At 34.5% G+C, this 16,333-nt stretch overlaps 1 protein-coding gene and 1 long non-coding RNA gene across 21 annotated transcripts in view; one reads left to right on the forward strand and one right to left on the reverse strand.

Annotated features, from left to right (window-relative positions):
- Window positions 1–12,715, forward strand: part of LOC108003281 (prolyl 4-hydroxylase subunit alpha-1) — a 301,958-nt gene extending 289,243 nt beyond the window's left edge. For all 14 annotated transcript variants that reach the window (XM_062075347.1, XM_062075350.1, XM_062075355.1 and 11 more), the window contains 8 exons: window positions 5,547–5,869; window positions 9,894–10,061; window positions 10,158–10,330; window positions 10,440–10,706; window positions 10,799–11,023; window positions 11,089–11,154; window positions 11,269–11,434; window positions 11,604–12,715. In XM_062075347.1, the coding sequence (XP_061931331.1) occupies window positions 5,547–5,869; window positions 9,894–10,061; window positions 10,158–10,330; window positions 10,440–10,706; window positions 10,799–11,023; window positions 11,089–11,154; window positions 11,269–11,434; window positions 11,604–11,698 (1,483 nt within the window). In that variant the 3' untranslated portion in view covers window positions 11,699–12,715. The remainder of the gene's footprint in view (window positions 1–5,546; window positions 5,870–9,893; window positions 10,062–10,157; window positions 10,331–10,439; window positions 10,707–10,798; window positions 11,024–11,088; window positions 11,155–11,268; window positions 11,435–11,603) is intronic.
- On the reverse strand, window positions 726–3,337 carry LOC107997000 (uncharacterized). Of its 7 annotated transcripts, none has more exons than XR_009829805.1 (4): window positions 2,860–3,330; window positions 2,592–2,793; window positions 1,947–2,510; window positions 726–1,861 (listed from the first exon to the last, which is right to left on the reverse strand). It is a non-coding gene; the product is annotated as an uncharacterized LOC107997000 (long non-coding RNA). The 7 variants fall into 7 exon arrangements; XR_009829806.1 differs by having other exon boundaries at window positions 726–1,017; window positions 1,133–2,510; XR_009829809.1 differs by having other exon boundaries at window positions 726–2,268; window positions 2,388–2,515.
- Window positions 12,716–16,333: the final 3,618 nt, after the last annotated feature.

Consider the following 16,333-nt stretch of genomic DNA (forward strand, 5'->3'; position numbering starts at 1 on the left):
ATCGGTCACTTTGTCCTTGGACGATGAAAAATTCGAGAATAATTGCTACATTAATAGTCCTATTAATTATACGCTCGATCATATATCCTCTTATCTCGAACTTATTATCGAACGATAATAATCAACAATTGTTTCATTCGGTACGGAAATTATGCTTATTTGTACCGTTTATTTCATAACAAGATTTATCACGCAACAACCCAATGCCTCGTTTCGAATCATAATAATTCTCCTGTAACAGCCGCGATTACATCTGTGTATATTTCCTAGTGTTATGTCGCGCCCTCTTTCCCTGCAATTTCATGGGGAATCATCGCGACGAAAATCGACCTCCTTCCTTCCCGAATAGTCGAGACACGAACCGTTGATGCGCGCGCACACATGTTTAACTCTTTCTCTCATATTTGACTCGCTAATCGTTTTCGACACACACGCATAACTATAATAACACGTTCCAATTTTCTAGGATAAACGTGATACCTCTGTGTATTGTATATAGACAAATTATTACACTAGTATTCCAATACATTATTTGAAACCTCTAAATCCTCGATTTAAATACATTTTGTTATAAAAACGATAAATTTCTGCGAGCGAAAAGGTTAATAGAGAAAGTCGGAGAGAAAAGGTTTGGTAATGGATTTACGTTCATTCAACGTTGCTTTGCTATTCTTTCATTGGTATCTTTGGAAAGTTTATATTTGGAAAGAAAAAAAAAAAAAAGATGCGTTCTAATGAATTTTATAATTCGTATTCTTTTAGGTTATGAATTCTCTCATCGATTTTATTACTACAATTACTTACAAATTATTACTAGTATTCCAATATATTATTTTAAAACTTTAAATCCTCGATTTAAGTGCACTTTGTTATAAGACGATGGATTTCTATGAGCCAAAAGGTTAATAGAGAAAGTCAGACATACGACGAGAAAAGGTTTGGTAATGGATTTGCGTTCATTCAACGTTCGAATTGCTTTGCTATTCTTCCATTGGTGTCTTTGGAAAGCTTGTATTTCTGCAAAAAAAAAAAAAGATTCTAATGAATTTTACAATTCATATTTTTTCCTTTTAAATTACTGCACAAAAACTTTTGAAGGTTATGAAATTCTCCTTCATCGATCGATTCTCACCTTTTTGACAAACTTAAAAAATGCAATTCAAGAACATTTACTCTGTAAGAAAAAAATCAACACTCGAAAAGGATACCTTTTCCATTGGAACAGAACGATGGATGCTACCTTTCATTAAGATAACGTAACAAATATATATCCATAAATCTTTCATAGATAATAAAAATATTTCCCGATACGAATTTCCGTCCCGAGCCAGGAATCCAGGATCCAACTTCCATCCATCCGTTCCATCCCTTCCACCGATAATTGCGCAACATCGAGAACAACCCCGCGATAACTCCCGCCACCAGCGAGAATTCGGTGGTGATTCCATCGCGATTTCCAGTCGATGAATCGACTAACCGGTTGCCCATCATCGCGCGGCGTGTACCAATTACGGCCGAATTAAAGTCGCGATAAAGCGGCTGTGTTTCGGCCGAGTTTCCATTTCGATCGCATTTGCATGACCGTTTCCCCTCGTTATCTCGAGCGAACCGATCACGCAAATGGCTCTTCCCCCGTCCTCAATCTCGGTCGGCCGGTTGAACGACCGGATGAAACGAGAGCTCGAAAGAAAACTGCTGGTTGATCCGCTTCCGCCAAATCGCCGCCAGGGATCTCGATTCGAGGAGAGAAACGAAACGAAATCTTCGTCCCTTTTGTGTCTTCTTCTAATCCGTCTCTTCGATTTACTGTTACGGTTATTCCTTGCTTTTTGGAAACGAATTGCTGCCTCTTCTTTTTTTCCTAGAGATAACTGGTTATTACTACTGTCTTTGATCGTAATTATCGAGGACTTCTTTGAGCTTATATTTTACTGTATTTTTCTTACTCTTCTATTCTTCCTTTCCATTGCTTGGAAGACACGATTAGAAATTCTTGTCCCCGTCATATATTATATTAAAGCTCGAGACAATCGTTCCACACGTTTCGATGAACTTCTTACGGCTAACCTCAAAACGATTTCGCGCATGCGCGTAATAAAGGTATCTTTACGTATAGAGAAGAATTTGTCGAGTATTAAACTCTACATATATTGCGTGAAGCGATCGGGCAAGATGCGTCTTCGATTTATCATTAACCTTATAATCCTTCTTAACGTAATGTTCATCGTTTAATTATTTTTATTTTGATTTCTTATACAAAATATGAAACTTGTCTTTGCTCGAAAAACAATTGAAAATAATGTTCTTATCACCACTTACTGTCAAACTCGGATTAACGTTGAAAATGTAATTCGATCCGCGATCCAATTTAAGATAAGAAAATTTACCTGTCGACATTATATTACTCTACGCTTCGTATGATTGTACATAAAGAGTTTGGAGAAGCTATTCGAATCCAAATGGCCGAGAGACACCATTCGTGTGCAAAAGGTTAAACGATGAAACTGCATCTGTTCTGAGCAATAAGAAAAGAAAATGAAAAAATAAAATACGACAAGAAAAGAATGTTATTATTATCTTCGTATTGTTACATTATTGAAAAGAAGTTTATGTTTCCATTTCAAAATGTTGTTGCAAGCTTAACATCTTGAGAAAATTTATCTTGCTTTCAACAAATGTACTATTAATCCTTTCTTTTATTTCTTGCAACGAATTTCAACAATTTTTATATATTTTTTATATTTTATATATTTTCTTATTTTCACTCTAGTGAGATTTGTTGCATTTTTGATCCTAGAACATATCCTGTTGGTAAAAGTTTGCGCGAAAAAACTATATATATATATTTATCACACATACGAATATATTTTCGCTCGTATCTTCTCTTCGAAGGATTAAAAAAGGATAATATTATTAGATATGCGAATAAATTCTTTCCCCTTCTTTCTTCCAAAAGAAAATTCAAAATTTTATTACGTAAATCAGGTACAAGATTACCCGATTATTTCAGTTGGATAGATGAAATCGCTCGTCTCGTGACTCTTAATCTTTCTGTCAATTCTTCTCATAGATCGGATTTTCGTCGAACAATTCTTCCAACTCATCGTCGTCGAACTTTCTTAGTGCATCTGAACGATCTTCTAAATTAAAATTTCCGGCTTTAAATCTTTGCTACGACTTTTTGCATGTTCTGTAAGTTCCCTCGTTCCACTGTCGCGCACAAATCATTTTAATAGATTCAAAAACCGATTTCCTAAGCTAAAATGTAAAAAGTAAACAGTGACGCGAATGACGTTTCTCGCACGCCATATTGCTCGAAATTGTTGAATAGGACTGGAAACTCTTGAAGCGCTCGTCACGACTTTTCTTGAAAACAAAAGAACGCTTTTTCAGATGGCGCCACCAACAGGAAGTAATTCGAATTCGGTTAAAAATTACGATCGTAAGAAAAAAAGGAGAAGGAACTTATTTGCATACTTAATAAAATAAATAACGATGGGAGAGAAGAATATCTCGTAAAACGTTCAAATTAGGTTAGAAGAGAATAAACGTTAGCTATTTGATGTTATATTACTCTACGCTTCACAAGATTATTACGTAATATGTTATATCAACTTACGAAATTTACGAAATCAACCATGTTCAATTAAGCAAAATAAGTAAAAATCTGAAACTGGAGCTTAACGATGCCAATCGCGCGGATTCTCTTCCCTAACCTCGAGGGGAAAGTTTTCCACGCACTAAGAGCGATCTTTGCGAATTATTCTGGGCCCCTTTCGAGGATCAGAGGTGAAGTTCGGTCGTTATCTACGGCAGGCAGTTATTGCCTATTGCACGGTGGCCGGCCAAAATAGAGGAAATAGGGGGTTGAATAATTCCCTCGTCATCTTGCCGAGAGTCCTTTGTATGGGGTCTCTTTAAACCCCATTGGGGGAGAAAGGGATCGTAGAACAGAGAGAGAAATTGGAACGGCAGGAAGCGACGAGGATTGGTAAATTGTTTCGAGATAGATGGCGGGAGGGAGGATATAAAGATTTCGAAATGAATCGAAGCAACGAATTCATTATGGCTCGCTGCTTCATTTTTATAAAGTGATGACGACGAATACAAATTTGGAAATTGATTTCGCGTACTCTGTGGTCGCGATTTTTGAAAATAATGAAATTATTTTTTACTTAGCAAGATCGATTTTCTATGATATTCTATCGATAAACGTATTCTTCCATATATAACCTAACGCGTGTAAAGACTTCTGTACCTATTCTCGTACAAGGTAATAACATTTTGACTTTGGAATACACAGAAATTACTATAACAAAATTGATAACAAAATTTTCTATAATATTTCTATTAATAAACGTATTATGATTCTCACAAAATTTTTTAAAATGTGTGACTGTACCTATAGTTGGTAACAAAAGTATTCGAACGTTTACATTGAAATTTTCGATGAACGAAATATACGTGTTAAAGAAACTTGTTTAAGCAAATTTCAAGATTATGGATAAGAAAAATTTGAAAATGATTCACCTATTTACGCGTTGCTGCATTTATGCAACAAAATCCTCGCGTAACAACACATCGACTTCGAAATACATAGAAATCACACAAAACTTTTTAAGATGTGTAAAGACTTCTGTACACTTCGACTTTGGAATACCATCGCACAGGAATTACTTGCGTCGGTAAGCAAAAATTCTTTTCTCAATCGGTAAGAAAAAAAATATCGTCAATCTTCCTGATTAAAATTTGTCGAACTTTGTTTTTAAAAAACGGCTATTTTCGTAGTCGAAACAACATAATTCTGATCGCATTTCGCAGTCGATCGATTTTTCGCAGTTCGAAAAAGTTATGTATATATAATATAACCGCAAACTTCCTGAAGATGGAAGAATCGAGGGAGGGAAGGAGGAGGGGAAGGGGAAAGTTATCATTGCTTTTGAGGATTTCGCAACTTTCGAAAACTTTCCCTTGGTTCCAAGTTTCGAAGTTAAATTACAGGAGAAGCTGGAAGTCTATATTTTTTTAACAATGTCTCGCGTAACGCCGTCGTTTTCCGTTGTTTCAACTTTCTCGCGCGTTCTCGACAGATTCCCCCTCCCTCCTCTCCCCCTATTTTTCAAAACATCCTTCCTTCCCCTCCTCGTTTATTTTAATCTCATCGTCAAGCTCGAACTATCTCCTATCTCATTTTTTCACCTTGCAAGCTAGGCAAAACAACGAAACAGAAAAATGACATCTGCTGAATCGCGGTAAAACAGTCTCCTCGGGACAGGAGGAGGAGGGGGGGGAGCCCAACCTCTTCGCAACGAGGGGATTAAATTAAAAAGTGTCCACGACGTGGTTTTTCTTCGGATTGAATTTCGTGAATTCAATTAAAGGGAACTGAATTATCGACAACGAGTTATAAAATAAAAATCGTGTCCCTTTCTCTCGAGAATGAAATTTATTCGTTCTGATGCGTGTCTCCGTATGATTGATATATATTTTTATTTTTATTTTTAACGGCTCCCGCCATGTTTCTTCTTCTTCTTGTCTCGCTTCAGAAACGTGGAGGATTACGCGAGAGAGCACGAGGAGGCGTCGAGAAACATTCAGCAGTACCTGTCAAATCCGATCAACGCTTATCTATTGGTGAAACGGCTGACCACGGATTGGAAACGGGTCGAGGAGCTGATCACCCAGGACGTGGGCAAGTCTTTCGTGGCGAATATAACCAGCTCAAGGAGCGACCTTAAATTCCCAACTGACGAGGATCTTAATGGGGCGGCCGTCGCTTTGATGAGGTTACAGGACACGTACAAACTCGAGACTGCACAGGTCGCCAGGGGCGTGTTGAACGGGGTCCAATACAGCACAGGATTAACCGGTTCGTACGTACACTCCCCCGCCCCCTCTCTTTTCCTCCGTCAGAATTTTATTTAACCTCCTCTCTCTTTCTCCTTCTTCCTCGATCCAGAAGTGTCTCTTTCTTTTGCTACAATTATTTTTATCTCCAAATTTTTATATCTTTTTTGTACGATTCGTTTGAATCGATCGTGATATATATATATATATATATATATATATATAATAATTGAATATTAAAAATTAAAAATTAATTTAATTAAAAATATTTAATTAAAAATATATATATTTAATTAAAAATTAAAAATATATATATATATTTTTAATTTTTCAATTTTTCATCGATCGAGCAATTTTAGATGAATTTAAGAACGGGATGGAAACGAGCTGCATGCGATAATTCGAGGCAACGTGACTTTTAAAATGAGTAAGCCTGGTTCTTCCTCCTTCCTTTTTTTTCCTGTTTCTTCTTCAATGAATTTAGGATCCGCGCTTTTATTGCCTCGTGGAGGGAATTTCACGAATTTGCGAACGCGCTTCATCTAGGAGGAGGAGGGAGGGGGGTTTGTTTCGAATCGAGCAACCGCCTTTTCTGTCTTTTTCTTTCCTGTTTTCCGTGCGATAAAAACTTACGAGCGAGCGAGAGAGAAGCGAGAATTCGTGCCGAGCGAAACCAGCCGTGAAGTTTCCTTTCCAGTGCGGAGGATCATTTCGAACAATAACGTAGGTTCTTGCGTCTACGATAAGAAATGGAGGGGAGTGCGAAGGTGAAAAGTTTCTTTCAAACGTCTCGATAACGTCAAACTCTCGAGAGGTGTGATTCTCTTCTTTCGAGGGAAAAAGGGGCTTCTTCTTTTTTTCTTCGAGATATCGACGAGGAAAGATTCTTGGTAAAAAGATTCTTCTAATAAAAAAATATGTCCATCAATTTCCCAAAGTGCAATTCGATCGTCTTTCTTTCTTTTTTTTTTTTTTTTTTAAATTTCCTTTGAACCGAAGAGGAAAAAAAAAAAAAGAAAAAGTCTGAAGAAAATAAAATCCTTCGAAAGATTGAACGCGTTCAAGGAGGGTAAATGATTCATTTAGGAGCCATCCACGCCTCGTTATCGCATTAGCCCGAGCTGCTGCTTCCGGCTGACAAAAAAGGGGGATGGAGGGGAAAAAGAAGGAAGCCGGGCTCCTTGTCCGCCGGTGAATTATTTATTCGGGGTGAGGGGAGGGGATAAAACGTTGCGAAACGAATCGAATCGAAAAGGAATATTGGCTGCCGATGTTACCCTGTGCTTAATGAATAATGAATAATTAATAGACCAGTTTCTTTCATCATTTTCTTTCCACCATTGTCGCCACTATTTTCCTCCCCTCTCTCCCCTTTCTTCCCGCCTCGATTTTTTCTTATTACGCGGTCGTTCGAGCTTTTTACCGCGACAAGAAAGTGATTTTTTCGCCGAAACGAGAATACGGGCCGTTTCCTTGCATCATTTATGCTCCCGCCACGGAGAGTTCGATGAATATTGAATGGGTAATGGAGAATGATCTACTCCTTCGCTAGATTCGGTATTCTTCCTTTAAACTCTCTCCCTCTCTCTCTATCTCCGGAGAATAGCGGAGCAAAAGGATTTGTTTCGAAGGAAAAAGTGATTTAAATTCGTTGTCTCATCTTTCGTTCGAAGGAAAAAAATTAATAAATAAAATTGCGACGAAGCGAGTGGTTCAAAATCTTAAATGGCGGGAGGATTACGCATCGTTGGTTAAGATTATTGAATTTAGTCGAAAATCTAATCTCCATCGCCTTGGCGGCGAATTTAAATCTCGATCCAATTGGCCGTAGCAGCGTGGATTAGATTAAAATAAATTTAATCCCAGTTAATACCAGGCGTAAACCGCGAAACAACGCGAAATTTCCAGTTGCTACGATCGGCCGTAACTGATTAAATTGTAAACGAGTGATCCCCCTTCCGACTTGCAAACGATTCTTGCAACAAGGAAACATTGTTTCCTCTTTCTCTCCCGCCGCTTTTTTTTTTTTACGACCCGGAACTTTGTTAAAACCCACGTAAAACTTTCCCGGTGGCTATAAAGCGTATTTACACTCTGTTATATTTAGCGTATCGATAAATCAGTAGATTCGAGTAAAGTACAGGAAAGTGGAAAAATTATGCCTTTATCCAAATAATTTTGTTCGGGTAGTAATTTCGTTTTTTCACACGAGTGTCGCTAGTCGAACGTTTATCCAGCCAACTTCATTCTAAACCGCGTTCTTATTATTATATTTTAAGAATTGGTATTTCGTGGTTTGTTTGTAAGAAAAATTCGTTCGATTCTGTGCGGTTTGTGTTTTTCGCGTGCGTGATAACGAAGATGCAAGATCGAAAAAACATTTTCGGCATATTTTATTTTTTTTATTACCGAAAAGATAAAAATATTGTTCAGGCAAGAAAAAAGTTACGCGAAGTCTGTGGAGAAAGTGTATTAACGATAGAAGACATAGTTGAAGCTGATCAAGACAAAATAAAGACCGATCGAAACAAACTGACGAAGATTGAATTTATCGAATTCGATTGTTTATGATTACGCGAAACGACTTGGTCATAAAAAAAAATGAAATTATTATTTTCCGAACAACTCGATATATCGTTTGTGAAACAAAAGCTAGAAAGAAAGAAATTTTTATCCTCATAAGTACATGTTTATTTTTCTACTTTTCTGAAATGTTTGTCTTTTTTCTTAGCATTCCTTTAATAATTTCAAAAATCACTATTTCGATCGATATGGTAATCTGGAAATACAAATATAGAAATGTTTGTCTTTTTTTTTAGCGTTCCTTTAATAATTTCTAAAATCACTATTTCAATCACTAATAGTCTAAATAGATGATTATGTGAAAATACAAATACTGAAATATTTGTCTTTTTTTTTAGCGTTCCTTTAACAATTTCGAAAATCATTATTTCAATCATTGATGGTCTAAATATATTGCAATAAATAATGATTGTGTGGAAATACGAATACTGAAATATTTATTTTTTTTCTTAATTTCGAAAATCATTATTACAATCATTAATCAATAATTTGGATGCGTTGCTATAGATGATTGAACGGTAAGTATGCAAGTAAAAAAAAAAAATAAAGACAAAGAAAAACTTTTCGATTCGTGTTTATTATTATTTATTTAATAATACTTTTACATTATATACAAAATCTGATAAAAAGATGCTTGGATTGGAAAATAAGGATACACTTTTTTTCCATTCCTTTTTTTTCCATTTCTCGACCCGATCACCTAACCTAACCTAAATCTCCCTCTTTATTTAGTTCGAACTTTCTTTCTTCCGGTGAACCGCGAAAAACTTCGCAATCTGGACCCGAAAGACCACCCCGGAAATTAATTAACGAAGCAAGTTTTTCCACGAGAAAGAAAATGGAAAGAAACGGTCGAAGAGACGGTAAGAAAGGTGAAGTTCTTCCATCGTTTGACAACGAGCGGAATACGTAAATCGGCGGGGAGAAGGAGGCAAAATGCTTGGAAGTTGAAACGAAAGAAAGTTGAAGCCGGGATCGTTCGATTCGAAAAATACAGGAAAGGAACGTTCGTTTTTTCAGCTTTAACTTTCAGATTTCCTAATGGTTGTCCATCAACCGGTGTTATTACGAATCTAATTATGATAATAGAGTCATGAATTATACAGAGTCGGGCTCAGAGTCGTCGGGACAATCAGGAAGCCGGGATGACTACGGTCTGGAGGAGAAATAAGCCGAAATCGCGGGAATAAATTTTCTTTTCCCGTTGCTCAAGTTTTGTTCCTTTTTTTCCTTTTTTCTTTGCGAATAATACCGTTGGTTGGAAATTCTGACGAGCTCGTGAATCTATGTAGAATTAGCGGAGTTGAGAGAGAGAGAACAGTGTTCTTATTTAAATCGATTCATTCGAACGTGCATGTCGTGAAACTTACACTTTTTTATCGAAAGTTTTACGAAAGAAAAAATAAAGAATTAAAAGAAATTTAATTTAACCTCTAAACCTCTGATCTTGTTTCTTCTTGCAGCCAGCGACTGTTTCGAACTTGGGAGACAATCTTATCATAATCGTGATTACTATCACACCGTCCTCTGGATGCAGGAAGCCATGGATCGTCTTCAAGAGGAACAAAACGCGACCACAACTTCGAAACCAGACATATTAGAATATTTGGCATTCTCGACGTATATGCAAGGTATGATACACGTATATCGCTATATATGGTACATTTACAAGAGAATAATAATTTATGTTTCGATGATAATTTATTCGTTAATTGAATCGTGTCTAGGTAACGTGGCGCGAGCTTTAAGCATGACGAACGAGTTACTGGAGCTGGTGCCGACGCACGAACGTGCTCTGGGCAATAGAGCTTATTACCAAAAAGAGATTCAGAGCAAAGCGAGCCAATCGAAGAAAAAACGGGGGGAGGATGGTCAAGATGACACCGCTGTTCCTGCACAAGTAAGATAATGATTCTGTTATGATATGCCTGGTGCTATTTCATAATGAATTCTATCAAGATTTTTTCTTTTCATTTTTTTTGATGAACATTTTCTTACGAACGTTTCAGCATTTCACAGTTGCCGAGGAAAGAGTAAAAACTTTGGACGAAATGACGGAGAGGGAACGTTACGAGATGCTGTGTCGTGGCGAGGTAACGATCCCGCCAGAAGTGCAGAAGAATCTCAAGTGTCGTTATGTCGATCGTGGAATTCCCTTCCTGAAAATTGCCCCATTCAAAGAGGAGGAAGCTTATCTCGACCCGAGGATAGTCGTTTACCACAACGTGATATACGACGACGAGATCGAGACTATTAAAAGAATGGCGCAACCGAGGGTAACGTTTGATAAAATAATAATGGAACGATACAAATTGTTTTCGAGAAGAAATGAAAAATAATTTCTGATTTTTCTTTCCAAACGTTGCAGTTCAAGCGAGCTACTGTACAGAATTACAAAACTGGTGCCTTAGAGATAGCGAATTATAGGATTAGTAAGAGTGCTTGGCTTCAAGAGCACGAGCACAAACACGTGGCAGCTGTGAGCAGACGTGTGGAACATATGACGAGCATGACTGTCGATACGGCAGAAGAATTGCAAGTGGTTAATTATGGTATTGGTGGTCATTACGAGCCACATTTTGATTTTGCGAGGGTAAGTCAGAATTATGAGAGAAATCGTAGTAGCAAAACGATTAAATCGATTGATTATTTTTATAGAAAGAGGAAACAAATGCATTCAAGAGTTTGGGAACTGGAAATCGTATTGCAACAGTTTTATATTATGTAAGTGATACCTAGAAAAGTACAGAAAAATTATTAAATATTTTATTAATCTCAAAATTTTGTTATTATTTATTTCATCGTTATTTCAAACAAACGTATTATTAACTATTTCAGATGAGTGACGTAGAACAAGGTGGAGGTACTGTTTTCACAGCCATTAACATTGCTTTATGGCCCAAGAAAGGTAGCGCCGCCTTCTGGTATAATCTCAAACCCAATGGAGAGGGAGATTTCAAAACTAGACACGCGGCTTGTCCTGTTCTCACCGGTTCCAAATGGGGTATGTAAACTAACAAAATCTTGGAATTTTAAAATATTCATTTATCATTTAATATTATAACAATGATAATAAGAATTGTTATTGTAGATATAAAAACAAACTGTAAAGATCTTTTCAAAATTTCGATTAATAAACATTGATTGTCTGACTTTTTTTTTCTTTTTTTTAGTGGCAAACAAATGGCTTCACGAAAGAGGTCAAGAATTTCTGAGGCCGTGTACTCTCGAAAATCAAACGACCGATGAAGCTGACGTCAGGCACTGAATCGTCATTCTGACCCCGGATCGTCATTAGTGAAAATGAACAGAAAAAGAGAATGTTGATAAATCTCTAATTTCCTTAATCGACTGATGTCACGCGAGAAACTTAAAGTACATCTACGCCGTTGTAAACAGTGTGTTTAAACGTTGAACGAGAATTATGAGAACATTGAAATTAATTCGCGATGATTTTTTTATAAGTCAAACAACTTTTCTCGATGATAAAAAAACATGATTTTAAAACAATCTTGAGGAGAAAACTGCCAATATTTAATTACCTATTTAAAATAATGAAAAAAAATATATTTTTATTTTTTATCTTGTAAGAAATATTACAAAAATTATACGGCAGTTTTCTTTTTATAAATTCGTTCATTGTAATCTACGAGTAATATTATCCCTAGATCCTAGGATTTTTACAGAAGCACGTAGGCGGTAGCGTATGTTAGAATATCAAGCAATAACAAGTTGCACATTTGGGCCAGTTACTAGTTTTTTCCCTAAAAGAAAATCGGAATTCTTGTGATTGTGTACAGAAAAAAAATATCGTGCACGGAAATTATATGTAACAATCCTGTGCAAAATCCTAAACATTTTCATCGCATTTATTAACGTAACTAACGTGTAAGAATGTAAAATGTGGAATCTAGTATTCCTGTGTTCATCAAAATATTCTAATGAAATCTTTAATCACATCGTTCCTTCTCCTACGACATGTTTCACCCTTTTAATTGGGTCTTTTTTGTAAATAGTAGTAATATAATCGAGAAACGTCGACAATTTCTTAAATCCATTCGTCTTGTATACGAATCACTTGTAAAAATAAGAAAAAAATAAAATAAAAGAAGGAAAGAAGAAATGACAAATGGAAAGAAATGTAGAATCTATCGACGGAGAAACATGTCTGTTTTACACCGTGATATTGATCTTAGCATTTAAGACGTTATTTTGCGAGCTTCGATGTCCGTCATCGTGGAACGAACAAAAATTTATCGAAATTATTAAAGTAGAAATCAAGTAATCGAAGAGTATCTTACCTTAGATACCATAATTATTCTTTATTCCTTTTCCCGTCATATACAATCGTGATCCTTGTATGAAAAATTAAAAAAAAAAGTCTCTTCAATCCTCAATTTTTAATTAAAATTGTTAAAAAAAAGTATATTACACATAAAAATGTAAAAATAATGTTTTTATACAAACACGAGCTTGATAATTAATTTTACATATTTTTTTTTAAATTTTATATTTTTATTTAAAGCTATATTTTCCATATTTTATAGCAGTAAATGAAAAAGTAAAAAAAAAAAAAACTTGAAAATCGAAATTTTGACGCAAAGGACGCGCACTATCTCACATTATTTAATATTGATTATCGCGAAATTAAAAACTATTTAAACGAACGAATATTTAAATAAAACAAATTTTTTGTCCATTTTTAAATATTTGAAATCATTAACTATATAAAAAAATAACACTTATTAACATAAATTTTCTTTGATTTTCTTAATTTTCACAGCACAAAAATTTGCACGTAGCGCGGCGAACTTGGAACTAAGAATATTTTGTATCAAGATATACCATGTAACATGGCGAACACAGACTGTACGCTGATTGGTTCGTTTATTACCAGCAATAGTTATGAACCAATCAAATTAATACATTTGTTGAAATTAACATGTTATTGGTATAACATTTTATAACATATTTAATGTTTAAAGTGATACCAAGTGATTCAAATTATCGTGTTTGTCGAAATTTGAATTTAATATTATAGGTGATAATATTATAACAATTTTTTTCGTTAGTAGTGACTAATTTATTAAATGATGTCATATTATTGCACTAAAGAATTATTTTTCGAGAAGTTCAACGCATCCGAACAGGTAATAAAATTTATTAGAACAAACTTTATACAGACTTTTAACTGCACACATTTATAATTGGTTAGATAGATTAGAAAGGATTTTGATGCAAATTATAAATATATACAATTTCGTATAAATAATTTGAATATATGAATAAGTTTGAACATATATAAATTGTTTCGATATCGACATTCGAACTGAAATAATATCATCGATCTAGATTTTGATTAAGCAAAGTTGTTACGATTCATTGTTATCGTACTTAAGAGATATTGTTAGATCGAATAAGCTGAAACAGCTCACTTCACAACGGTTATATACGGTGCCATGGAATCACTGTATTTCCTACGTAACGTATAGTTTGTAAGTTCATTTATAACGCTCGTTACTTCATTCAACTAATAAACCTTAAGATAACATGACATAATAAATATTTACAAATCCTGCATTCATGATAATGAATAATTAACCTTAAACTTCCGAATTTTACGTTTTATTAATTCAATTCATTGTGATTTATATACATATCGAAGTATATTTTTGTTTTATTTTATTAATTCTTTGCATAAAGGTAAGATTAAGATAAAATGATATATTTATTTGCTTATTTTTGCTTACTTTCATTCATAATATATTTAACTAATTAAATAAAGATTAAATTCTTAATTATTTATATTTAACTTGAAATATAAGATTATATAAAAATTGCTCTTTTCAATTGTACAAAAAAATATAATTTCCAAAAATTCATAATATATTGTCATTTAATAAAAATTTAAACAGACCACAAATTTGATGTCATAACCTATGCTAAATGTATTTTCTCCGGAACTTTACTCCTTTTACAAAAGCAGAAACGAAACTTTATTATTTCACTAGTTATCCAGCCTACAACCGTTATTAACCGAAAGTGCACGTTTCTGACTCGATTATGACAAATACTCTTTCCATTTTAAGCGTTTTGTATTTAGTGATCGATTAATTTGCAATGATGAACTCTGACATTAATTATTCGATGGTACGATTATATCCGATTGTTCGCAAAATTGACGCCACTTTCTAAGGGAAATGACGAGATAAATGGCATCTCTAATCACCAATCTCATTTACATTATTCTATTTGCTAGATTCACTAGGTCATCTCTTCTAGATAACTATAGTAATCCTAATTCCTAATAATATCCTATTTCCTATTGAAACCGTATTACGTGGATCAGTATCTGCTCTTTCTTTCTTATTGGACTAAATTTGTCCGTTGAAGAGAGACGAAACTCGACACCCACGGAATAGTCCTCCGAATCGATCCGGTATGTATGTCCTTCTTCCTCCAATTGATTCGAACTTTGTCATTCCCGAGCAATCTATATTTTCTTGCCATCCCTATCCTTCCTTTATCACTGTGCCGCTCCTCGTTTTATCAAGCCAGCTCTTTTCTGATACCTTTCTCGCTTTTTTTAGCTTTTTCTCGGTATCACATCTTATTCATCTTTTCAACTTATGAAGTGAACTTTCAAGCGAGTTTTTTTTTTCTCTCGTGAATTTGCAAGGAAATGAAAAAAAATTGTAGATACGGAATAGAGGGATTAAAGGAAATCTTTATTAAAGAGATGTTGTACTGATTTTTTTTTCTTCTCTTTTTTTACGTTCCAGTATTAAGAAAGTTAAATATAGTACATAAGAAATTATTAGAAGATTATATATAAGATTATATCTTCAAGAATTATTATTCGATTTAGAATTTTGATATATATATTCAGTGCGATAATAAATGAATATATTAACAATAAATTAAAGCGAATTAAAAGATAAATATTATAATTTTTTTCTTTCATTATCTTTTCATTTTGAATTCAAATTAACTTTCATTCCTTTCAGCAATCCAATAAGTTGTTATAATAAATTGTTATATTTAATATATTTATCGGAAATATTTAATATCCAATATTTTTATCCGCTAATTTGCGATTCTCTCTCTCTCTCTCTCTCTCTCTCTCTCTCTCTCTCTCTCTCTCTCGCTCGCTCTCTCTCTCTCTCTCTCTCTCTCTCTCTCTCGCTCTCTCTCTCTCTATGGTGCGGCAAAATTTTCTCGCAACATGTGTCGAGTCAATTCGATCAGAACTTTAGATGCGGGAGTCGTTTATTTTATGAAAATTTTATGCCACAAGTTTACGCCCGCCGTTATTACGTGAAAATAACAAGAAAAGCGAGAACGATGATCGAAGCTTTTATCCGATATTTAATTATTTTCATGGACGTATGAAGCGATGAGAATATGGAATATATGGGATATATTGTGTAATTCGTTACACAATCAATGTTACGAAACGTTGTCAGCTTATTCGATATCAAATATACGCCCTAATTCTCGGAATAATTGTTCGATATGAGTGTAGATTACGATACGACTTGAAGCTAATTATTAATTTCATTATTACGTAATATGATATCCAGCCAGTTATTTTAAACATTTCACTTTTTTTCTTCGAATACGAATTCGTCTAATTAATTGTTTATCCTTTTAATCGTGTTAATTATATCTCGAATTGCAAATTTCGAAGAAAGAGAAAAAAACATGAAATGAAATTCATTCGACACAAATTGAATTTGGAACAGCATCGTTTTATGGTGATTTCCATCCTGAGGAAGATTTAAACGCTTTTTAGTTAGTTATCGATGCATAGAGTTTGTCAAAGTATAAATACTTTGGATGGGTATAGGAAGATATATCAGGTGAGGAGATACAAACTGGAGGCTTCTTATTAAATTTTTAA

Source organism: Apis cerana, linkage group LG5 (genome assembly GCF_029169275.1).
Source record: "Apis cerana isolate GH-2021 linkage group LG5, AcerK_1.0, whole genome shotgun sequence".
In the NCBI taxonomy this organism is placed as follows: Eukaryota; Metazoa; Arthropoda; class Insecta; order Hymenoptera; family Apidae; genus Apis; species Apis cerana.